The following is a 26190-nucleotide window of genomic DNA, read 5'->3' as shown; positions in this document are numbered from 1 at the left end:
CCAACCAGTCCCAGCACACCCTCCATTGGAGGAAAACGCACAAAATAAATGTGTCCGTGGTCTTGGACCTGGTCCTGGGCTAAGACCAAACCCAGGTTCCTGTGTTTCCAAATTTTCTGTTGCTTTCACTATAATCCATAGGAAGACACATGTTACACACCTCTCCAACATTTGAAATTTATTCTGCATGTTTTATGGGTCTGTTAATGTGTAATTGCTTAAATTCGTTATCCTATTTCTTCTCCTGACTCAATTCTTCAACTAACCACCCTCACAAGGAAGGCATCCAATGTCCTTACAACATTCAATAAGCTAAATATAATGACCCAGACACAGAAACAGGACAAATCTCCCGGTTCTTCGTTGGGTAAAGGATAGTTACTGTGCAGCTCTCTCTTCTATACTTTATCACCTGTATTGGGTACAAGCTTGGCTATCGGTTTTAGGGGAAGCAATGGTTCTTCCCAAAGATAACACTGGCTTTTCACTTAGTTGAATGCTTCCCCCACCCCGCCCTAAACCAGTATTTTGAAGATGTCAGATTTTTTTTTTTTATACCATGGTTCACATCCAAATTCTTCATCAAAAGGCCCTGAATGATCCACACTGCAGTGCCAAGAAATAGTATGAGGAGCGAAATCCAGTAGTTGATGCACTTATTTTGAAGGTAACCCAGAAGTGGCTTTTAGGTGAAGAGAATAGCTGAAATCCTAACAACACAGGCAAACACAGAGAAGTCAAAGCTGCTCATGTGGGAAAACTATCCAGGGTCCTTACCACAGTCCAAGATGACAATTAATGTCATCGGCCATAAGATGCTTTTGATATGTCTCGTCCAATACTACTCATTCTTGCTTTAAAGCTTTTCTGGGTGGCAACACAATTCTTAAATATAACAACTGTATTTCTTAAATCTTATGATTTTGATATTATATTGTATTTATGCTTTAAGAGCATGACTTTATTTAAATAACCATTAAAATAAGATTCTAGAATAGGTAGTCCTAATGTCGCCTCCTGAGGGAGGCTCTTCTCTGAGGAAGGAGGTGTTTGCCTCCAAAACTTCTTCTTTCAGCAGAGGTAACACATACTGTAGCTGGTGTCATCTCAGTTACTGCTGAAACAGAGAAAGACGATTGCTAAGAATTTCGGTGTACGACTAGCCTCTGAGATGCCATGAGCTTTGCAAAAGTATTTAACAATAACAGAGACCAATATTTATTCTTTGCTTCCATGATTTGAGGAAGCTAGTCTTTGTGGTTTTATTTAAATTCTTTGAAAGAGAACATTAGATTTTTTTATTATGAAAAATTATTGGGGTGACATTGACCAACAAAATCCAGTAAGTTGCATCGTGTGTTCACCGTCCATAGTTAGCCTTCTGTCACCACATATTTGATCCCTTTTACCCCTATCTACCTCTTCCCTCCCCCAATATTGTATTTTTTAAAAATGCTAAAGATCTCTGTAAATCGTGTCATTTTCACACATTCATGACTGAGAACTGACTTCTCAGTTTCCATATCTATAATTTTCTCATGTTTCATACAAGTTACCTGCAAGGACAGAGTCATTCTCTTAAAACTACACATATTGTGTTCTAGTTCTTTCTAGAAGCTCTCATTCAGGGCCTTTTGAATCAGTTTAGAACTCCTGAATGTTTGCTTCAAAGTTTTCCAATACTTCCTTCACCTGGGCATTTATCTATATCACTGAAACTTTGGCTTCCCATTTCCCTCTTCTAACTCTGGCTTTTGTTTCTGTCCATTAAAGAAAATTTATCCTTTGAAAAATGTACCCTTCTCTCCAAAACATAAAATTCACATTTCCTATGAATGTTTCTTGATAAACCTCCCTTGGCTTTGTGTTTGCCCCATTGCTCTAGCCATCCCTCAGTATCCATGTTCAAATACCTCTCCAACATTTGAAATTCTACGTTTTATGGGTCTGTTAATGTGTAATTGCTTATATTTGTTATCCTATTTCTCCTCCTGACTCACTTCTTCAACTAACCACCCCCACAAAGAAGACATCCAATGTCCTTACAACATTCAGTAAGCTAAATATAATGACCCAATAGATAGAGAAGGTGATGTATATCGTCAAGGCAGATCAGAGACACCAATTAGAATAGTGAACTGGAAAGAGACATCAAAAAAGTAGGTAAAAATAGAAGACAGAAAAACATAGAGTACATCGTTGAGATCATCGGGTGTCATCATGCCTATGGGTTGGTGGGTGGTAGATCTTTCCCCTGAGACTGTATTAAGCTCTTCCATATGCATGGTAGTGTACGCATGCCTTGGACTAGGGCACAGTGACTTGCTCTGAAAGCAGGAGTTTCAGACCAATTTCTAACTTCTCCACTGATTTACTGACTATCAGAGAGTGAATAACTATCTTTATTCCTCAGTGTTTAATTCTATTTGCAAAATCATTTTTTTCTGCCACTCTCTAGCTGATCTATCCAGTTCAATAGCTTTAAATATTTCACATTTGAATCCGAGACTCATAGATCCCTTGACCTATCCTACATCTTCACTTGGATATGTCTCTCGGGCATCTCATACTTAATATATCCAAAATCAAACTCTTGATTCTCACCCCAAGCTGGATCTACTCTATTACAGTAAATGGCAATTCCATCCTTACAAAAACTTTGACTTGTCCCTCACACCTCTTACCCAATCTGTCAGCAAATTTTGTCAGCTCTACCTTCAAAATATATCTAGACTACAACTGCTTTCCACCACCTCCAGACACTATCTTGATCTAAGCCAACATCATCTTTCACCTGGATCATCACAATAGCCTCTTAACTGCTCCCCTTGCTTTCATCCTTTACTCCCTGTATTCTGTCTATACAGAAGCTAGCCTGATCACTTAAGAAGTTATGTCACACCACTGCTTAACATGAAATTCGAAGCTCAACATAGTTTTGTTCTAGATTTCTTTGATCTAATTTCCTAACACACGCCCCCTTGTTTATTCAGTTCCAGCTATATGGGGTTCCTTCCTATTCCTAGAATATGCCAACTACTTTTTCTAATTAGTGTTTTATTCCACCATCGCTCTCTAGTCATCAATCCTGCTTTATTATTCTAAACAGGACCTATCATTACTTGACATATTTTTTTTGTCTTGTTCCACTAGAATGCAAACTCCATGAGGGCAGAAGTGTTGTCTGTTCCGTTCAACTCTTTTTCCCAACACCGAGAACAGTGTTCCTACATAGAACAACAGTAATTTCTAAGTGTGAAATTCAAAGGATTTTTCACTTCATTAAAAACAAGCAAGCAAACAAAAACTGTTTGGGTTGCTCAAACACACAATCTTAAAATAACAAAAATACTTTTAGAATGAAACTAGATTCCACAGCATCCATCAGGAATTTCAACTTTAGGAAATGATGAATGACAATATTCAAACATACAAGCCGTTCAGATGCATCAGAATCACAGGCACGGGGCAAGGATCATGTGCCCAATTAAGTGAATACTCTTGTTACATATTCACCAGCTCATAAACAGATGATGACCCAGAGCAAACTGCCCTGATGACTCTGCTAGGAAGAAAGGAATGACATCACTGAAGAACCTGAAGGCCCAAGCAGGTGACACACACACACAGACACACATACACAGAGCCTAGGCTGTGATTATTGAATCCCACACTAACTGCCAAAGAAGCCCATCTCATGACCAGCTATCAGGGAATTCTCCGAGTCTGGCAGTCACCTCTAACTCCCCTGCCAGTTAAAGTTAAGGGGTCTCTGTGTTTAGTGAGATGTTTCAGTCCTCAGATGCATCTCTCTGATACCTTTTCTTAACATTAAATGTTTACTTGAAATTTATTCATGAATAAAGGAAGGAAACTGGATTTGTTTCAATTTCTAGGCCCAAAGCAACTGTTATGGCTGCCTTTAATACTGAACCCCCAGGTAGTCATCAGTACGCCTCCTCACACAGTCCCTTGAAATTAGTCACACTTCCTGTTTAGAGCCCCCAAACTGTTACCACTCTAAACTATACTCTCCAAACTGTCAACGTCCCGCCATCACTAACCACGGGACCCTTCTGTCATTCATATCTCCAAAATCTCGTCACCAACGCCTCAGTCAGATTTCCCTCATGAACAGCCCTATGTAAGAGCCCTATCCTATCAGTCAGACCCTGCAGTCCCCTTCCCGTAACCAACGTTCACTGAGACTCTACTCCTGTCACAGTTCCCCAAATCCCCACCCCAGTCGCCAATATCCCTCACTTACACCCCTATCGCCAACGTCATTAACTCACACCGTTGTCACTTGCAGACCCTCTGCAGCCCCGCCCCTTTGCGTGCGCCCCGCCCCTTGGCGCGGCGTCCCGGCGAGCGGCGCCGGAAGCCACGCCCCTGGTCGGTTGCTAGGCTCCAGCAGCCGGAAGTCCCGCCTGTCGTGTAGTCACCGCCGCCGCCGTCGCTGTCGTTGTTGTTTTGGTTGGTGCTCTGAGTTCCGCGGCTCCGAGGGCCGGCTGCGTCCTTTCCCTGCCGCCGCCATGAAGTGGATGTTTAAGGAGGACCACTCGCTGGGTAAGCGCTCGGCCACTGGCGGGGCCGTACGGGCCAGCGCGGCGGGTGGGCCCCTCCCCCACTAGGGCCGCCCTGGGTTGGGCCGAGCGGGGCGGATGCCGTGCTTTGGGCTCGGGTCGCCGAGGTTCTTGTCTCCCGGGCTGCTGCCCACGGACCGTCGTGCCACCTTCGGCAGGCCCTGTGGGGAGTCAGGGAACCGAGGACCGAGGCCGCTGGGACGCCAGAACGAGGGTCCGGGGCGTGCGTAGATCGCGGGGGGAGGAGGGTTGGGGGCCCGGGAACCTGCCGGCTGGCGGGCAGGCGTGACCCTCAGCCCGCTGTGTTTCTCCCGCAGAACACAGATGCGTGGAATCCGCGAAGATCCGAGCGAAATATCCCGACCGGGTTCCGGTGAGTGGGTTCCCCGCCCCTTCATCTCACTGACAGCCCTGTCGTCTGGGACCCGAGATAGGGCCCCAGGCCATTCAACAGTTGACAGGTTGAGATTCCAGCCCCGGCTATAGTAGCAAACGGGCCAGGTTGGGCTAGGGGCCTTCCCGGGGCCGGGGAGTGAGGGGCTCGAACTGGTGCTGTTCAGGGTGTTTCAGTGCTGAATCTCCCGATCTAGGCCAGCGAGCTTTCTGCAGCCTCTGGGCTCCCTCGCTAATTATGTAAGGAACGATGTTCTAGGACAGGGCAACAGGTCACTGCCACTTTGGGGAATGGTGGTAGAGGGAGACTGTCACTTTGGTCTTGGAAGTGGTACTTTTAGTCTCAGGACAGCCTCATGTTTAACTTTGAGCCTTCACTTTTACCTGACTTCTTTTAGCACCCTTTCCTCACCCTCATCCTGTTATTCTTTCCTGACCAAAAAGCTCTGAGAAGCCGCTGAAAACCCCTTCTCCGTTGGTTTCTCTTTAATCGATAATAAATACGATCCTATATTTCTTCCATGGTAGGGAAGATGGCTTCTGTAATCTTTATTGATTTTTAAAGGGCATCTAGGCCTGTTATTGTAGCTTATTGCTTGTGAATAGTTTCTTTGAAGAGGGAACAGGAGGGACAAATTCAAAACCTAGTTCAGAGAGAAACAACAGACCAAATGAAGAGCTTAGTTCTTGGCTGGATGGGATTGCCAAATCATTCCCCTTAGTCCATACATTCTTGTTTCCAGTGTTCTTTGGGATCTTATTTCCCTTGTAGTGTGAGAGTAGTTCCATTCTGGGGTCCTGGAACAATAGGCGGTGATGAAACCCTCACTAGATATTCTCAGGTCTGCCCAGATAAAATGTTGAAAATCTTTGTAGTAAGGGCTGTGTTTCTCTTATGCATGCTGAGATTGGGAATGAGAAATACAATAATTGACCACAGAAAAGCACTTACCATTTCCCTGTAACACATTTATATATCAGTTCTTAACCGCCAGAGTGTGTGGTTTATTAAGTCAGGGACATTTTTTTTTTTCCATGTTATTTAGTTTTCCACCCACCTCCTTACCCACACACTGCTTATCAGCTTCCTGACAATGCAGGGCCAGAGCCTCATATTAGAAATCCAGCCCTGACCTCTCTTTGCTTTCCCAGGTGATTGTGGAAAAGGTCTCAGGCTCTCAGATTGTTGATATTGACAAACGGAAGTATCTCGTTCCATCTGACATCACTGTGGCTCAGTTCATGTGGATCATCAGGAAAAGGATCCAGCTTCCTTCTGAAAAAGCAATCTTTCTGTTCGTGGATAAGACAGTCCCACAGTCCAGGTGAGAGATGTTTACTGGTATTGGCCATCTGCTTGGCTGCATACAGAACTGAAAACTTTGGAAGTCCAAAAACTCTTGGAGGTCCTAACTGAAAATCTGGATTTTTTCATTTCCTGATATCAGAAGCTTAAGGGAAATAAGGGCTGCAGTACACGGAAATGTGCTTTAGGTTAAGAAAATAGAACCAGGCCTGGAGCGTTAAAAAAAAGGTGAAATCCAGCTTCAGACCCCCAGGAATCCTTTAAAAGAGTTGAGGACTCACTTAGGCATAAGCCATCAGTAGAACTGAAGCCTGAAATGGTTTTCTCCAAATGATCCATGAAATAAGTCCTGTCATTCTCTACCAGAAGCTTGTGGGCCTTGCTGAGGCTCAGCTTCAGTTAATCACCTTGCTTGCTTGCTCTCCAAACTCATTCAACTCTGTGCCACTGTAAGAGTCTGTAGCTGCCTGATCTTTAATAAGCTAAAATGGCTGCTGTCTAGAAAAGGGCTCTGAGGTCTTTCTACAGACTTAGGCCTCCCTTGGTACCACCTGTTCTGACTGTTGGAGCCTCTGCCCCCTTGTTCTAGCTGTTGTGCTGCCTGGAAGCAATCTTTGCAATAACTTGGGGCCTGACTCTAGGCAGGGCATTACAATTCCCTTCTTCTGTGTGGTTGACAGCACAGCTCTAGTCCCTTGTGGAAAGAGGAAAATGGACTGGTTCAGTCTAAATCCCTAGTCATTCCTTTCCTGTTCCTCATTGAATACTTATAGGCCCTGAGCCAGATGCTGGACCCTCTTCCTTCAGAGTGAGTTCCTGGCTGCATCTCATCTTTGGGACCCAAACTAAGTTTCATCTGCTACCCTCAAAAGTAGTACATCTAAAAGCTAAGGCTTTCAGAAGCCCTGGTAACTAGCCCAATGTGGCCAAAGTATATTCCTTTTGAAAATCCTTGAAAGCTCCAGTAGTGGCCTAAGCCAAATTTTAGTATCTTTCCTTACAAAAGGTAGAAAGCTCTTTTTTGGTCTGAAAGACCAAAAGGCAGAAAAGCAATTTTTTGGTCGGATATACTCTTTCCCAGTCTCTGCCACCAACAATTCCTGGTGTTTGGGAGAGAAGCCAGATAGGAGAAATGGAAGGTTCTTCTCTAAGGCCTGTCGACATTAGAAATGTCCAAACACATAGAGAATTTATATAAGTTTCTTTGAGCCAAAACTGGTGACACAAGTGCTAGAAAGTAAGATCTCAAGTGCTCTGGAGAGTACCAGTTTTGCAGTTTCTTTTATGCATTTGAAATTAAAGGAAGGAACATAAGGAAGATTACATGAAGGTGAGAGAAAGCAAGGTGGGGATTGGATTACAGGACAGCTAACAAGATTATGTGCTCTCTTGAGGGAGGTTATGCTTATCTCAAAGGTGTGTTAACCTGGACGCACAAGAATAATGGACAGGGCTTGCTTAAGGTAAAAATAAACCTTTTATTAGAAAAGTTATATGCCTGGGGCAGTACTACCCACCTTGACCTGCCTAGTTAAGGATTTATAATCAGGTCACCCTGTGAGGTTACTGTCCATAGAACCCCTTTTTCATCCACAGGCCAATGTCCTGCCTGAGGACATGGGCCAGGCCTTGCCTGGTGGGTGCCATTGGTTTGCTATAGCTTACTGAGGAAGCTGTAGTGTTGCCTGGATGATCTCGACATGTCAGAAGTGAACCAGTCAAACCTTCCTCCTCAGGCCTGTGGGCAGTGTGGTGCTGGGTGCCCTCTTCACTAGGGGAGGAAGCCCTGCACAAGTAGTCACTGGGCTTCCTTCCCTTAAGGTGGTAGGGGAGGTAAATCTTCATGTCACCTAACTTCTGCAGAGCCTTGGTGTCCTGGTGTTTTCTCATTCCTGGAGGTGGCTTCTTAGGTGGAGGAAGTAGGTGACTAGGACCTAGGGCATTGAGTTTCTTTTGCTTTTCATTCTCAGATACTTCTTGAAGGAAAATGAAGTAGCTTTTGGAGACATTAAGATTACTTTGATGGCTCCCTGTTAATCTAGCAATTAAAATAGCTGTAGATTTTAGCAACTACCCCCTTCCTCCATTATCCCTGAGATATAAATAGAATTAGAAATGAAATTCTCAGGGCCACAGAGGCTGCTTCAGGGCCATTTTTTCTCCAGTCTCATTTGCCTTTCCAACCTGGTAAGAATCTGCCTAAAGCAGATTTATACTAATGATTCAAAGTCAGGATTTTAGAGTCACTAACTAGGCTCCTCTGCCCTGGCCCTCAGCACCTTTGGCCCCAGGTAATGACTTCCTGCAGTCATTAAAGTAGCAGTTCTTTGGGAGTTTTATTCTTAAAAACAAATTTGTTTATAAACAAAAGAGGCATGTGACATCATTGAAGCTTTATGCAAATGATAATCACCTGATAGCAGCACAAACAAAATTTCCACAGGGTCTCCTTCCTAAAGCTAGTGTGTGACTCAGCTTCTCCATTTCCTTCCCAAGGCAGTGGAGCAGTTTTTTCCTCAGCTTTTTCCAGACTCCTTAGGGAAGCCTGGGGCCACCCTTAACCTTTAGCCTGCTCTCGCAGCCTTCACCGTGGAGGGGAAGGGATTGAGAAAGAAAGCCTGCAGGAGCTCTCCCCCATCCTGTAACAGACAGGCCTGCACAGGGTCTTTATGCCTGAGGCAGCGGGGAAGTGACTTCTGTTATACCTGCCTTGGAGAGGAACTTTGAGAGAGTGTTCTGGAACACAGGCCATCATCACCTTATAGAATGCTGGGATTATTGTTTAGAGTAGTTAGTATTAAATGTTGATTCTAGAAATAGAGACAGAGGCAAGTCCCTAAAAGTTTTGCTTCCTAAATTCTTTCTGACTTCTGTTTTTTAGAAAGGGGGGCTCTTCACTGTCCTTGTGTATTCAGCACTGGAAAGTTGAATTCTTTGCCTAGGTGCCTGCATCCAGAATCAGGCCAAAAACGAAAGGGGAACTATGGGTTGGTGGAGGCAGGACTTGAGAAAGCACATCAGCATACAAGTTTCCCAGACCTGGCATTGGAGGGGAACCCAGACCTGGCAGTGGTGCCCGCCCGCCTTTTGGTTTTAGTTTAGAACACAGACAAGAGTCTTGTTAATCTTCTGATTAAAATAGAAATAGAAGTATAATGTTAATTCTCTCTTAAGGTGCGATAATTTGGGAATGTTACATTAGAAAACCTGTGCTCTTTAAGATTATAGTGTTTAGTTGCTTCTGGATTTTAAAGAGGTACTAAGTAAAAGGAAGCTGTGATGTCTTATGGTCCATTCAAAATGTGCTTCAGTCAAGCACTTTTGATCATTTCTGGGTGAACACCTCTTCTAGAACAGGGTGTATTTCAGCAGTTGAATAGGGTTTATTTATATCAGAAAAACCTGATAAAAGGAAGAGGCAGTAGTTAATTTTTACTTTTTAGAATTTCAGGGAGCCTTCGGGGTCATATTAACTTTCACTTTGAGGTCAGTGCCTTCCCAGGTCCACAGCAGTGCCCATCGTCCTCCTACTTCACCTCACCATCCTTACCCTGCTGGAAAAGGATAAATCCAGGTCCAGTGGAAGCACATGTGCTTCAAAGCGGATGGGTGGCCAGGTGTGCTTATCAGTCCAGGCAATTCATGAGTCAGGCTGGCTCCCACAGCCTCCATGACCTGACCTTGGTTGGGGTACAAGGGGAGGTTCTGCAGGGAATGGGCATCCACACAGCCAAGGTCAGCCTCCCGCGATTCGTAGGCTGTTGAGTAGCTTAAAACTGATATTTTTCCCTCAGCAGCATAGCCGGTCCTGGATGTGGATCCTTCTGAAAGGCTATTGGTTAGCTTTTCTGATTCGTGACCCTGATTGGAGGGGTGGAGCCAGGGTTTGCGGGGCAATTTAGGTTCATTCCACTGTATTTCAGGGTCCTCCCACACCTTAGATTGACTCCATTGCTTGAATCAGCCATTGGCTTTTCCCATTTCTTTCCTTGTCAGACTCAGAGCTTAGAAGGTGGCCGTACCCCTCATCCTCAGCAGCACCCTCACATGAATGCACGTAATACTTGATGCCACCATGGTGTGCATTAGTATTAAGGACTGGAGTCCATCTCTGCGTGTCTTTTGCAGCCAGTGTTTGGGTGTCTTTCTGCTAACAGGCAGCAAGCTTGGCGTTCAGTGCTGCTTGCGAGTTGTCAGGCCATCCAGCAAACCCGTGCAGCTTAGCCCCACAGACATGTCCGATCTGCCTCTGCCTTAGGATCCTCAGGCGTTTCAGCAGTGCCCAGTGCGATGTGGCTCAGCCTTCTGCGAATCCGAGAAGGAAGGTCATCTTCTTAGGGGCTTGTAGAACTTGTCTCACACTGACACACCAGCTTTCTGCTATCGACTGCCCGCTGACTAGGGTCATATTTTGCATTCCTGTGCTCCAACTTGACTATTCTTTTAATAAGACTTAAAAAAAACATTATTTTAGAAACTATTTTGGTGGCCTAGCTCCTTTGGCACCAGGCCAAGTTACTCCGTGTGTGAGTGCTATTATCAAATCCTGCTGTATACAGATGCGTCAGTCTGCTTTCATGACACCCAGGGAAGCCTCGGACTCGGGCGTTCAGTTATGGGCTGCTGAATTTAGTTCCTAGCGTTGAGCATTGTCAGTTTTCATGTTCCTGCCCAGGGGGGTACCCTGAGTATAAAGGACACAGTGCTACTGCCAGCTGAATAAAGTTTCCACACAAGGCAGTGTGACAGAGAAAAGGAGAAGAGTGAGAAGACCGTTTGTTAGTCATTAGGCACAGCCATCTCGTTGTCAAATTACAGACAGGGTCTGAAGGAGAGAGTGCTGACACCTGGCTGCTCAGTGTGTGATGCAGAGGCTGGCAGCAGTGGCCTACCTCAGAACATGTTAGAGATGTGGAGCCCCAGACCTCACCTGACCTGGTGATTTTCTATGCATGTCTGTATGTGTGAGCAGCTCTGTGCTAAGGGAGGTCTCTGTAGATGGTACAGGGATGCTGACGTTAGGTCATTAGAACAGATCTAGCTGTGTGTGCACTTGGAGGCAACAGCGCTTGGTGGTAAGAATGTCTCCTGGCTTTGTGACCTGGGGTGACTTATTTAACCTCTCTGCCTCACTTTTTTTCATCTATTAACTATGGATTATGATAGTACCTGCCTCATAAGATCGTTGTGAGGATAAAGAGTTAGTTACATGTAACGCACTTAGAACATTTCTTGGCGCATAAGTGTTTACTATTGAGATTTTTCTGATCAGCCTCTCTAGGGCACTGGTTAAACAAATTTATAAACCCAAGTTTTGCTTAAGAGACAATGGAATCTAAAGATAGAAACCCACATGGTTAAGCACCCCCTCCAAAAAAAAATGTGCCTTAGATGGTAGTGGTTCCAGCGGTCATTGTTCAGAGAGTCTGGGATGGGACGCTGGTATTTATAAAGTTCCTCAGGTATTTCTAATTCAGTGGGACTTGGGGTCATTGCACTAGGGCTTTTAATTTGCTAGGAAAAGAGCAAGAGCAGAACTTTGTCAGATAGAAGCAAATGTGACAAAGGCACCAAGGAGAGGCTGCCTTTGAATTGTATGCAGTGTCTGCCACTTCTGCATGGGTAATGGTAGTGGGGAGATGATAAGACAGGTTTCATCAAGGTCACCCTGGACACTTGGACTGGACCACGTAGGGCAAAAGGAGTTTGGCAATAGCTGTAGCTGTTTCCCCGCAGCCTCATTCTGAGGATTCTCAGAGGAAAGCAGGGATCCTTAGAGGCATTCTGAACCACCAGGGTAAAAGTCTTTAGAGATTCAGCTACTTGTTTAAGCTCTTTGCTAGTTGCTGGTTCCTCACTCCACTTCTGGAGTGTAGCTCTGCTTCCTGATCAGTCACATGACTCTTAAAGATAAGCATCTCACAAAAAAAGTACCTTTCTCTGGCAGAGGGACTGGTTCTCAGCGTGGCTGCACATGGAAGCATCATTGGAATTTTAAAACATACCGATGTACTGATTGGTCTGGGGTGCAGCTTGTGCAAGGACATGTTTTTAAAGCTCCCCATTGTTTCTAATGTGCAGCCGAGGTTGAGCCAGACCCACCACTCCAGGTGGGCTCATGAGCAGAGGTTCCTCCTCCTACCCACTGCTCCCCAAGTCCTCACATGTTCCAGGGCAGTGCTATCAATAGAAATGGCATGCGAGTCACATTTGTAATTTTAAATTTTCTAGTAGACACATTAAGAAAGAAAAAGAAACAGGCGAAATTAATTTTAATAATATATTTATCCTATATATCCAAAATGTCATCATTTCAACATGTAATCAGAATAGAGGTTATTTTATATTTTTTCATACTAAGCCTTTCAAATCTTGTGTCTTACACTTATAGCACATCCCAGTTCAGATGGGCCACATTTCAAGTGCTGAATATAGCTAGTGGCAACTGTATTGGACAGCAAAAGTATAGGACATTTCTATCACAGCAGAACTTTCTAGTGGACAGTGCTCTTCCAGGGAGTCCTTATTTTACAAATTCCAGGTTAAGAGAGCCTCACAGGGAACACTGTTTCATTGTACAAGATGCCGATGACAGGCCATTTTGTATTCATACTCATCTACCCCCACACTGTTACTTAATAATTCTCATTTACCCACACAGCCAAATGGGCTGAGCTTGAAAATGGGCAGGAAGACTAGGAAAGGAAAAATCTCCCCTTTCTAAATGTCGCGTGTCCCTGTTTACATGGAGGTCTCACATAGCCTACCAAGGACACAGCAGCGGTGGGGCAGTCATTATTTCACCAGCCTGAGGTCCTGGACCCCTCTTTATCTACCCCATTGGCTCTTGTTTTATCACTTCCTGTGTGTAGGCATATATTGTGACCTGTCCTGAGGCTAGTGACCTCTAATGTCTTGAACTGGCCCTCAGACCACAGCCTTATTGCTGGTTCCAGTTGACCTAACGGTGTGCATGGTCGCACTGTTTAGCACATGTCTTTGCTTCCTGCTCATCTCTAATAGTACAGTCACGTGGCCAGAGCTCGCCCAGGGTTCCAAGTGTTACTAGTCTTACTCTGGAGCCAGTCCAGCTCGGTTTCGTGGCAGAGAACTAGATTAGGTCTCCTACTGCAATCTGTTTTACGCTCCCACCCACACGTTTGGCTTGAGTAGTATCTATTTCTGAAGGGTTCTTAGGAGGTTTGCAGGGCCTCCTTGGATCTCAGATACAATCTGAGAGCTGTTTGCACCAGTGTGAGGAAAAGAACTCTTTTCGCTGGAGGAGCTTCCACAAGAATGAACGCACTTGTACTAACATGTTAGTTAGGTACAAATTATAAATCTTCAATAAACCAACCAGAGGAAAAGAAAGCCCCATGTACTCTTCCTTACCTTGGTCCTCCATCCACACAGGGATGGGCCAGTTGGGCATTTAATTTTGCTTAGGTTTTTTTTTCCCCTTGCCCTTGGCATTCATTCAGAAAGCATTCTGAATGGACTAACCTACTAACCAGCCAAGCCCACTCAAGGAGCTAGATAGTGCTGGCCTCTTAAGGGTTTCTTCTGCCCCAGACCGCCTTGTCTTGGGGCAGAAGAATGGAGATTTGATTCTAGTCTTTAGTGGCTGCATTTATCTTCTTTACAACAGGATTGTAGCATTTCCTGAGATCTGAAATTCTTTTCATCACCTGCCACCGAAAGTGTGGGAGACAGTAGCTAGTTTAAGGAGTCAAGTTCCTTATCCTCAAGCCATCTTCCTCCCAGCACCTACACTCTAACTAAATCCAATTCTCAATGTTTTGTTTTGTTTTTTCCTCTTTCAAGCCTAACTATGGGACAACTTTACGATAAAGAAAAAGATGAAGATGGATTCTTGTATGTGGCCTACAGTGGAGAGAACACCTTCGGCTTCTGAGGGCCAGCGCTGGGCTAGCTGCACCGTTCCTGCTTGTGTATCTTGTAAATAGCCGGCTGTTTTCAGTTACTATACCAGCACCTCTTCACATAGACCTATTAGTGCATTTGTAACTGGATTGATTTCTTAATATATTGGAAGGTTTTGTTTCCTTAGACTAGTAAATTATCATACAGAGTTTTATTTTGAGTTTTTCTTTTTGTGCACTGTCCTCATGGCTATACTCTCCAGAGAACTTTTCCTCTGGGAATCCTATTTAATGAAGATATTTCCTTATTGAAGTGAGGTAGGTGGGGTATTAAAGTGAAAGGGAGGGAGATGATGCATTTATTCTGGATTATGTTTGAAGTGTTAGATGGCTAAGTATTAAAAGCATCCAAATTAAATCCTTAGCAATCAGAACACTTGCTTCACTAGATTTTGCCAACTGCCAATCATGTTGGACTGAGCTAATCTGTTCTTCTTTCTGAAACTATTAAGGTAAATAATTAACAATAAAACTTCCTCTTACAAAGGCATTGCAATGTGACCATGTCCTTTATTCACCATCTTTTAGATGGGTCAGAGAAGTAGCTCCTACGTCTTCCGGGTTAGGAGGGTTTGTGTGTGATCACCTGGTTCAGGCGTTGAGCCTCTACAAAAAGGTACTGAGAGCTCCCACCACCGTCTTCTCACTACCCTAACCCTCTGCCTTATGGGAAACGGCTCTTACTGGCTTCTTGTTTCTTTTTAACCTTTATTTTTGGAAGTACAATTCAATATGAATATATGTCCTTATTTTCTTTTTCTTACACGAAACATATACTTATGTATATTGCTTTTTTCACTTAACAGTATATCCCGGTGAGCTTTCCATATCAGTCCATAGCCTTTTCACTCATTTTTACAGCAAACAGTACTACACTGTGTGGATATATCATTGTCACTTATTTTTCCAGGCTCATTGGTTTCATGATTTCTCATAAATTAGTATAGGTATGTAGGCTTGCCAGCACACAAATGCATCTGAGAGGAAAAGCTTACTTTCCTAAATCTTCCTCAGCTGGATTATGTTGGAGGCTAGAGCCCTACATACATCATTAGAATAAAGAAATGAGGTATCACTCCGCGATCCAAGAACACGTAGTTAAAATGACTGTCAAAATACCACTGGGGAAGAAAGATCTTTAGCTTCATCTTTACCAAATTATATAAGGAACTCGTCAGAGCTCTTTAATGATGTCAAATTCGCAATTGGGACCAGAGGAAACATTCTTGTCATAAGCATCTTGTCAATCTTTCCTAAACTTGACCCAATAAGAACTGTGGGCCTCTTTGCTGATAGTTTCAAATGAGAAGCAGGTATAAACTGGCCTATGAGTGAGCAAGGTGATGAGAAGGAACATGTTCTGTGTTATAAGGAATCTTGTTTGCAGTGATAGACACCCAACTCCACCTGGCTCAAGCTCTAAAAAGGCAATTTCTTATTTCAACTATCAAATAGAGATGGTTCACTGGCTTCAGGTAGAGCTCAAACCAGAGATCAGCTGAGAACATCAAATCTCTTTCCATCTCTCTGTTTTGTTTCCCTCTGTGTTAACTTCATTCTCAGGCATGTGATAACAAAGATGACCATACCAGCTTAGCAGCTCCAGCAGAAGGAAGAGCATTGCTTCTGAGAACACTATCAGAAGTCCCTGGGAGGAATCTGGCTTTGCTTGAGTTAACAGCCTGCTGCATGGGGCAGAGGCTGGTGGGAAGGACTGGCGAACCCCTCCTTAACCATGTGAACGGAAGACGGTTATACAGACATGGAGGAGGGATAGCTTTCCAAAGGGGTTTTGCTTTGTTTCACAAGCACAAACCCATAAATGCAACTGAGAATAGGGAAGACGAAAATCAAAAGGCAAGTATCACTGAAGCCAACTGTTTTTCTTTTCTTTTTTTAAGTAATTTATAGTTAGCATTTATTGAGCATGCACTGGGTACCATGATTTACATACATTATCACAATCTTCAAAAACCCCTCATAAGATAGGTGGTGTAATTCCCACAGCCACACTGCTACCAAGTGGCAGAACCGAGACACCAACCTTGAGATTTAAAAGGAAAGACATAGTTGGCAGTGTCAAATAGTTTTGTGATGTTTGATTTTTCTATTTACAGTGTGCCTTATACTATGTTGGACGCTGAGGCACAAATATGAATAAAGCTACCCCATCCTGCAGGAGCTTACGGTCTGGTAGTAAACCAACACAAAGAATTATAAAGCCATGTTTTAAGTGCTATAGTAGAAAGTATTATTGGAAAACAGTAATTATTACCTATAAAAACTGAAGAAAGTCCAATTGTAATATCAATTAATAAAAATGGATTTGTCGGTCTTGCCTTTAAAGTACAGCATCGGAGCGAAGGTTTTTAAAAGTTATATTAGTAAATAAAATTCAGCCATATACTTAAACTATCATGACCAAGCAGAACTTAGCCCAACAATGGATTATATAGTTCATCATTAATGTCTATTAATAAAATATACACAATTATCAAAAGAGAATATATTATCACCTCATAGATGAAAAAGCACCTGAAACTACTCAAAACCCATTCATTTTAAAAAACCTCTTAGCAAATTAAGAGAATGGAACTTTAACTTGACAAAGGGAATTCATAAAAAATCTATAGCAAATGTGTATATTATCACATAAAGCTATGATAAATAAGGCAGTGTGGTACTGACATTGGGATAGACAAATCCATGAAATAGATGTGTATGTGAAATCTGACAGGTCGCATGACAAATCAAGGAAATGATGAACCAGTCAATAGATATAAATGCTACTGTAACAACTGGTTACTTAATATGGTAAAATTTTAGAGGCATTCCCATTAAAAACAAACTAAAGAAGGAAGTCTGAACTTTATGGTACGTGAATTTTATCTCAATAAAGCTGTTTAAAAAAAAGTTTATCACAGCTTTTACTCAACGTTCTCCTGGCATAAAATCAATACAATAAGAAAAAGTAAATGAGAAGCATAAAAATTAGACTAAACTGTACTAATATGCAGACAGTGATAGTTCACATAGAAAAATCCAAAAATATCTATAAAAATTAAAAGTTCAGATGGTTGCTGGAGACTAGATTGGTTACAAATATTGATGTTTCTACATACCAATTACAACCAACTGAAGAATGTAATAGGAAAAAAGTTCTCATTCTCAATAGGAGAAAAAAAAATAAGCACATAGGAATAAATATAAGATATGCAAGACCTTCATAGAGAAAATGACAAAACCTTATTGGAGAACATAGAGACCTAAGTAAAAGGATATACTAATATGCCATATTCAAGGATAAGAACACCCAATATTATAGAGATGCATATTGTCCCCAGATTAACCTATAAATTTAACGCAATTCCAATAAAAATCCCAATTGGGTTTTTTTGTTGTTGTTTTGTGGAATCTGACAATTGATGCTCAAATTCATCTAGAAGAGCAAAAGGCCAAGAATAACCAAGAGGTGTAAAGAAAAACAATCTGGGGAGACTTATCTTAGCAGTTATTAAGACTGTGCCATATGGCATAGAGATAAACCAGGAAACACAACAGAAATCCAGAAACAGACTCATGTTTAAAATATAACAGTGATGGCATGAAAATCGAAGGGAAATGATGAACTAGTTAATCCATGATTCTGTAATTGGTTATATATATATGTGTGAAAAAAATAAGATTCCTATATTACATCCTGCCTAAAATTAAATTCAAGGTGAATAAAAGATCTAAATGTGGAAAAGCAAAACTTAAAAAAAAATTAGAAAAAATTAGAACACCTATGACCTTGGAGTACAGAGGGAGTTCTTAGACAAGACATAAAAATACAAACAATAAAGGAAAAGATTGACAAATATAAATACGTTAAAATTAAAAATCTTAAAGTATAAAGATTTTATTTAAAAAAAGGTACTGTAAACAAAATTAATAGAAGCCAGAGATTAGGTGAAGATGTTTGTAACAGATATAAATAAAAAAAGTTAATATCCAGAATAAAGAATACTTCCAATTAATAAGGCAAACAACCCAAGAGAACAATGGTCCCAAGATTATGTGGCCCATCTCTCACTTCCCTTCACTCCTCAGCCCTGGAGAGCCTGGCTTCCACTCTGTGACTCTGCTGTTTGCTGAGGTTACCAAAAATAACCTTGTCCCCCTGTAAGGGAGCAGGGGTGGGGGTTACAAGGTTCTTAGTTCTTACTTTCCTTGTTTCTCTTTCTTTTTAGTATACTCTACACTTATTTTATCCTTTTAGCATAGTCTACACTTTAGATTACTCTCTCCTTTAAAGCTCCTAAAACTGGTTTTCTCCCGATTTTCTTCTGGCCTCTTGGTCACACTCCTTCCTGTGCCTCTCTACCTGCTCCCAAACTCTGTGTTCCCCAGAATTCAGTCCAGGGTCCCCTTTTCTTCTCATTCTAAACACATTCTCTCTGGATGACTTTATCCTAACCCCCGTCTTCAAAGACCTCCTATAATAGATGACTCTAAAATCTCTATCTCCAGCCCATTTCTCTCCTGAGCCCCACACCAGTCCCTCCAAATGCCTACTCTAGGTCCTTATCCCAAGATATCACAGAAATCCCAAGAAATCCCAAACTCTGAAACAGCTCATGTCCCCTGCCTGCATCTCCTGCCCTGCCCCCGCCAGACCGGCTCCTCTTCCTGGACCCCCTTTCCTAATACTTGGCTCTGCATTCCATCCTGTTGCCTACACAGTAATCTGGGAGCCCTCTCAATACTCCCTCATCCCCTACCTGCAATCAGCCAGCCTCACCAGCCTCTGTGTATTTCTCAAGTCAGTCCCCTTCCTATGTCTCCGAAAACCGCTGCTGTCTGGGTGGGCCTCATCGTTTCTCTAATGACTACGGCAATCCCCCACCGTGGTCTCCTTGCCACCATCCCTGCCCCCACCAATCCATCCCCCTTGCTACAGAGGAGAGCGATCTTTCTAAAATGCAACTTCCATCCCAATACCCATTTCCCCAAATCCCTCAAGTGCTCAGTCATCAGGATAAGACTATTCTCCTTTGCAGGGCATGTCCCTCCCATGCCCTGCCAGTCCAGCCAAGCATGGCATGCTTTCATTTCTGGTCTTTGCATATGGGAGGGATTCTCTGCCTCCAATATCTTTCTCTCAAAACAGTCCCCACATACACCCCCATTTCCCTTTGCTTGCTAACCCCTAATCCTTCCCCTTTGCCTCTGTGCTCAAGTGTACCTGGGCCCAAGAAATCTTCCTGTGCCCCGCCCTCCTCCAGGTCGGGTATTCAGCCTCTGTCACACTGAATACAGCCAGTCCGCTGTGAAGGCCGTGGCCCACCTTTCCCATCAGTCATCCTCTTTCTCAGGTGCACAGCACAAAACCTGGCATAGTGATGGTGTTTAGAGGGTATCTGACTGGATATCTGAGGGTCCCCCTGGAGCTGAGAGCCTACTTAACGAGTGCTAACACATCTCAGTTCTGCAGCAGTGGCTGAAACACCGTGGCCACATGGAAGGCACGTGGAAGGTGTGTGCACTAGGGTACCAGTCTGAGGATATATAAATGTTCTTATTCTCAAAAGACTTAATTTATATTAGACTGAATGGTAGAACACTTTAAAAATCGCAATTGGTTCCCCTTTTCATCTTTATTTTCTCAGGGAGAAAGAGATCCTGGTGGTTGACTTTAGGGCGGCAAAGCCATGAGTTAGGTAGGAGGATCTATATATACTTCTGTGATCAACAGCTTTGCTTCCCTGCCTCCTTAGCTTCTGAAGATAGGCTGCTGCTTCCAGACATGGGGCGGAGAGGTGCATCAAGTGAACCTACAAATGCCTGGTGCGCAGCAAGAGGCTCTGCAGACATTTGCCCGATAGGCTTCTCCCAAGGACAATCTGTCACGTTTACTAGCTAAAGCGCTGGAAATCGAGACTAGCAAAATTGTAAAGAGTCACTTATGAGCTGAAGTGGCAGACCGAGGCTGGTGTTTCCTATGTGCCAGGCACTGTACATGTGGTAGGCAGCCCTTCTCCTACCTATGTGGTAATTATCTCATCTCATCCCCATGACACCATTGCCAGGGGGTGGTGCTGCCCTCATTTCAAAGGTGAGGATACTGACACTCTGAGAATATCTCCCTAAGATCACACAACCAGTACATCCTGGAGCCACAGTTCAAACTCAGATCTACAGCCTAAAGCTATCCTTGTCCTGCTAGACCGGAGATTCCGAAAGGAAGGTCTATTCGGCCCCTAGACATACACAAAATGATCCAATTTTCTTGCTTCTGAAAAAATTCAGAAGTTCTGACAACAGTCAGCTGGAACAAAATAATGTTCTTCACTGGATAAGGAATACATTTCTCAGTTCACGCTATCTCTTTTAAGTTTCCCTCCTGGAAATATTTGGGTTTGTAACCTTTGCACCACAGAGTTTATGTGCCATCCTTTATTTTAGAGCAGAATTCCTTTAAATTATATGCAAGCAAATATTAACCCACATTAGCCCTCATCTTTCACGAAAGAGGTATACAGCCAGGCTGCACGGTCCGCCTGCATCAGCACAGGTGAGTGAACACTTGTCCGGAGCTGGCGGGGACTGTGCTGCCCCCGAGGCCTTCTTTCTCAGCCCAGCAGGTACTGCTGTGCTAGGATAGAAGAGAATTCACGATGGCACTGGATAAATGAGGGGAAAAAGTACAGCGTGAAAATACCCACTGAAAAAGGCACTCACTGGAGGCCAGGACAGTTCACAAGTGCCAACAACAGAAAAAGAAACTGATGAAATCCTGGGTGGGCAGTGGAATATATACATTGAGAAGAGCTCTTTCTTTTTCTCGATTATCAGAATCTAATTCAATGAAAATGACTGAACTAGACTGTGTACATCTATTCTTGGGCAAAGCTTGGGTTGCCCTCAGTACAATTTCTCAGAGATCTTCTGAGAGGTTGCACATAAAGGTCTTGTTGTTGAGATGAAGAAAGATGCTGGAAATGGGCTCCGTTATCCTGCTGTTGTCAGGCTGGTTTCACCACCATGGGGCCCACCGTGCCTCTCCCCATGGAGACACTGCAGGTTTCAATGTGCTTTTCATTCTCTTGGCTGCCTGAGCAAACAGCCATCACTGTTTCCATTGTGAGCTCTCCTCCCTCTGGAGCCATGCCCAAGTTCAAGGAACATGTGCTTGAGACTAACATTTGGCAGCTTGGCTCCCCACTTGGAGTGACTTTCTGCGGGTGCCTTTTCTCAATCAAGACACTTTCCTGCATTTGGAGATTGAAAAGCAGGGCTGAACACGCTTAGTTCTAAAAGTTCCTAACCCTGCTGGCTTATCGGGATGAGGGATAAAAAACCCCATACCTAAATACAGAACCCAAGTTATTTGACTAAGAGAAGAATTATTTCCATCCCTCCCTTGTTACCAACATGACTGAGGCCATATACATCTCAAAGTGTCAATGGGCTCAGTTTCCTGGAGAAAAATTCTCTTTGCATTGTCTACCCCATGAAGAATTTTTATGAGAAATCCGACCTCGCAGTTGAAAAACTGAGCATCCTATGCTGGGAGCTCGCTTTGTAGAACAAGTGAAAGGTTAGAAGTCAGAGATTAAATTACTTTCCCCACATCCACATAAGTAGTGGCAGAGCTGGTATTAGAACATAATTACTTGAATATCCAGACCTAAAGAGTAAGGTTTTTCCCCACATTTTTAAATTGAGGTATAATTACGTTCAGTAAAATGCACAGAGCTAAATAAATATCGAAATGTTTATACCCATGTAATAATCAACTCTAATCAAAACAGAATGTTTCCACCATCCTATAAAGTTCCCTAGGACCATTTTCTACACAACCTCCCTCACCCGTATTCCCCCACCAGGCAACAACCACTGCTGAGTTTCATCCACTTTGATTAGTTTTGGGGTCCCAGCTTTAAGAAATGAAAATTGAATTCATGCCACTTTGCCTGCAGCCCTGAAGTGTCTCTTTGCAGAATTTTCCTCCCCCTTTTGGACCACAAGTACTACTTAAGATTCATTTTAGACCCATCTGGACAGCCTTCCAGGAAGGCAGTCTTGGCCCCAGGAAAGACACATTTAGGTTTAAAGGAATTCACATTTATAGGCTATGAAGGCCAACATGATTCCTCCATATGCAGTATAAAAAGAACTCTCTGGAAAATAAAGTTGCTATCTCCAAAGCATCTGCCTTCTTGCCTCTCTGCATCGAACCACTCCTTCGGGATAGCTGCCTTTACTTCTATGGAAAGAACCACTTGAGCCCTTGAAGGTGAGCACATATGCTCTATCTACTTGGAAGCTGTTTCCTATCTAATAACCTTCCTGCTGCACTAGACTTCTCTTTACTCATCTGGCTTCCCCAGACAACATCAAAGGAGGATAGTGGCAGTTGAAAATGTAACTTAGAAACTGGAAACTGGGTTTAGAAACTGGAAAACTTTGGCTAAGGCTTGTTCAGAACATTGTCTTAAAGCCAAAGAATGTTGCCAAGGTCCAGGTGCAGGCGGCTTTCCACCAGCCACACACACGACCGCATCAGACAGGGCCTGCTTCTCTTCCAGCCAGGGCACTGCTTGCAGGCAGGCTGGGTCATTTTCTCCATAGCAGATTCATCTCCCCAGACAGTGAGCTAATGCTTGGCGCTCGTAAACTCCATAAAACAAAGCGTTTAACCCCATGCTTTGAGGCAGAAGTGACTACGTGGAATATCTACACACAAAATTATTTAAATCAGGCCAAGTTTTAAAAATTTTAAACAAAAAGAAGAAAAATGATGCACACAGTCATAACATGAGAGCCCGCTTGTGAACAGAAGCAGCAGCGATGCTGAAAGTGTAAACTCTCCCGAAAGAGCCAAATCCCAGAAGGCATTTTGTTAGTAAAGAGAGAGTTCTGTGGAATAGTAAGTAGAGCCGCCACAAGCATGTGGTGAGTCCCTCTTTCCTATACGATGTTACTTCAGAGCATTTTCTGGTGTTTCTACGGTTTAAAACAGAGAAACTTTTTCCATTTCCAAAACGTGTTTTCAAAATAGGTACTATATTAACATGGTTCCAAAATTTTTAAAAATAACAGAATAGAGAGGGTCGTCAGCGTAAAGTCTGCCCCTCACGCCTGGGCCCCAGCCATTCCCTTTCTCTCCTCATAGGCAGCGTTAGTGGTTTCTTGGTATCTGTTTATCTATTCAGAGATAGTTTAGCACATACAAGCAAAACACAAATATATACCTTTCATTGTTCTTTTATAGAAATGAAATGTTAAAATGCTGTCCTGCATTTTGCCTTTTTGTGGTACTAATATTTAGACACAGAATTTTGAAGATATATTTAAATAAAGCAAAATTATATGTTCATTTACCCTTTGACTCAGCAAATCCCACTTCTAATTCTATCCAAAAGATACACTGGCAAAAATACAAAATATTTTATGTAGGTTATTAACAGCATTTCCAAAGGAAAGAATGAAATGTCCACCAACAACTAACAGGAATGGTTACTGCTGGGGGAGGAAGAAAAGAGAGAACGGGGCGAGGATGGACGAGATGGGGACCTTACCGAATGTACCTTTTTTTTTTTTTTTTTTTACTGTGTGAATTATAGCTCAATAAAGCTCTTATTAAAAACAATTTAAAGTGCTGAAGAAATGCCGAAGAACTAAAGACTCTGAGTAACCCCAACATGGAGAGCTTCCATTTTTAGTCAACAATTTAAGGTGTGAAGAGGTGGAGTTAAATATTAGACATTAGTTAAAACAGGATTGGTTGCTAGCTCTGTTGCTGATTTGCTATAGGGATTTGTGGCCTTTTAAACTTCCATTGAAAGTCACAGAAAACTATCTCGAACAGGCTTCTCAAAACAACAGGAATTTATCTCACATAACTGAAGTCCATGGCGGGTACTAGCTTCAGACATCCAAACAAGGTTGATGGCTGAAGCTCTGATTCTCTTAGCTGTTCCTTTCCGTGTTGCCTTCATTTTCAAGCGAGCTGCATCCATGTGGTAGGCAAGGTCCCAAGATTATGTGGCCCTTGAGGTTTATGATACAAGAGGAGAATCTTTCCTGATCGCTCTGGTATTAGGTCTACGACTGTCCAGGGCTGGCTTGCATTCCTGGAGCCAGGGAGTAAAGTTTGCTTCTACTAAGTTCTATAGATAGCGCAGGAAAGGGTGGCTCTCTGAAGGAAGAAAGGCTGGGTATACAAATATATGTCCACTATGCCAGGAGAAGCTCTAGACTTGCACAGGTTCAAACATCATCCCAGCCCAATAAATACTTACCAAATCAATGTAGGAACACATGAAACAAAGCAACTGTAGAGTACTTTTAAAGCATCACATTTCAGATTCTAATTCCGTATTTTAGAGAAGCAATAAAACACAAGTTAGGTCAGATACCAAAGTCATTAGTGAGATGCCATTTCAGCAGAGAGCTACTTCAATCAAGTATAGATTGTTCTATGTTCTGGAATTCCATCCATCTTACACAAAAGAGATATGTTGCTCTGGTAGATGGCAGACTTTTTGTCCTGACTCAGTCACAAGAAAAGCTAAGACTAGTTCAGCATAAAGGAAGAAGTCAGTCCAGCATGAAGGGCTGCAACTCACCTTGTTACCGGTAAGTCCTCTGCGAACTTTCCCTTCTCATTTAAACTGGTGATAATCTGGGGGGTTTCTGATCCAGGATGCAAATGCCTGCTTCTGGAGCGCGTTCCAGGCTTCCTGGTAAGCAGATGCGGCCTCTTTGAACTCCTGGTACGTCTCTAGCTTCCGCACCCTAATGCACACACACCACCAAGTACACAGGTTCTTACTGAACAGCTCACCATCAGGTCCGACAAGGCGCCTGAGCAATCAACTGGACAGATTACAAGAGACTTAGGAACAGGAGGATTTCGGTAAGCTTTCCTAGAGTGCCTGTCTCCTTTTTAGGGAATTCAGTAGAAAGTAACATGGATTAAAACAGGTAGAAATCAACAGAATGCTAGTTTTGTCTGATTCATGAAATCAGATAAAACAAGAGTAACTGTATCTACTTTTTGGTTTCAAGTTTTCTAAGCGTCTATAATATCCGCCAGAGGATACAGCCATTAGAAACTACTTGTCTGCATCCTTCCCTAATAAACCAAAGCACTTTCCATTTTATCCATAGTCTCCAGCAACACTCCTTCCCTATCCCTTAGCCTGTCTGACATCTAAAAAATGGCTGACATGTTGAGTAATGTTGGTAATATTTATACCCAGTTAAAAGATTTTTCTTGTGGCAAAGACTCTCTCCTTTGACCAAACTTCAGTCAGGCTCCTCCAAGCCCTCTTTTCGATTTGGACCTTGAGCTTTGTCCTTGTATCTTATAGCTGAAGAATCTGAGACAAGTGTCTTATTGATCCAATTTTATCCTGCTTCTGAGTTGTTTCTTAGTTCGCTTCAGCACAGCAAAGTTGCTGGTTGTGGTAAAAACTGATTTCAGTTGTTTGATCAATTTCCTACCGCTTTTTGATGGTTAATGGGTGGGATGTACACACATGACCATGTTAAACTTTATCTGAGTCCTGTTCCTTAAAAAAAGCCATGGCTAAGAAATCTCCCTCCCACCCTTCTGTGTTCTGGGAAATGGCTGACTCATGGATGCGACCCCCCGCCCCGCCCCCGGTCACCCCAGGCCTGGTTTACGTATGACAAGGCCAAACATAGATGCTCCAAATTCCCATTCTTTGTCTCATAATGATTAACCAAACCCAATGACCGATCTCGACAAAATACCTGCTAACTTAACCAAATATTAGTTATATTTCCCTCATTATCCCAGACTCTTGAACTTTGACCCACCCTTAGCCTGAGTCAGTATCAGAATGTGTAACAACCCTTTAACAGCCCCTCCTGAGAATCAAATGACCGCAAGAAAAGACACTTCCTGTTCAACTGTCCCATCACACCACCTGCTCATCCTGCTCCC

General features: G+C 43.0%; 2 protein-coding genes across 10 annotated transcripts in view; one reads left to right on the top strand and one right to left on the bottom strand.

Moving 5' to 3' along the window:
* Positions 1–4403: 4403 nt before the first annotated feature.
* GABARAPL2 (GABA type A receptor associated protein like 2) lies at positions 4404–14718 on the top strand. Of its 2 annotated transcripts, none has more exons than XM_039881039.1 (4): positions 4404–4569; positions 4904–4959; positions 6132–6304; positions 14110–14718. In XM_039881039.1, the coding sequence occupies exons 1-4, from the start codon at positions 4536–4538 to the stop codon at positions 14198–14200; spliced, it is 354 nt and encodes a 117-aa protein (XP_039736973.1). In that variant the 5' UTR covers positions 4404–4535; the 3' UTR covers positions 14201–14718. The 2 variants fall into 2 exon arrangements, with proteins under 2 accessions (XP_039736973.1, XP_039736972.1); XM_039881038.1 differs by lacking the exon at positions 4404–4569 and adding an exon at positions 4650–4800.
* A 204-nt stretch (positions 14719–14922) lies between these two features.
* ADAT1 (adenosine deaminase tRNA specific 1) overlaps positions 14923–26190 on the bottom strand; it is a 28655-nt gene continuing 17387 nt past the window's right edge. For 4 of the 8 annotated variants that reach the window (XM_039881008.1, XM_039881015.1, XM_039881013.1 and 1 more), the window contains one exon: positions 18114–25013. In XM_039881008.1, coding sequence (XP_039736942.1) covers positions 24881–25013 — 133 coding nt within the window. In that variant the 3' untranslated portion in view covers positions 18114–24880. Of the gene's footprint in view, positions 25014–26190 lie in introns of all 8 variants that reach the window. The other 4 variants (XM_039881014.1, XM_039881010.1, XM_039881016.1 and 1 more) reach the window with 2 other exon arrangements.

Source organism: Pteropus medius, unplaced genomic scaffold (genome assembly GCF_902729225.1).
Source record: "Pteropus medius unplaced genomic scaffold, Ma_sr-lr_union100, whole genome shotgun sequence".
NCBI classification, from domain to species: domain Eukaryota; kingdom Metazoa; phylum Chordata; class Mammalia; order Chiroptera; family Pteropodidae; genus Pteropus; species Pteropus medius.
Note: the sequence above shows the minus strand (reverse complement) of the source record. Positions and strands in the feature narration are given on the sequence as shown.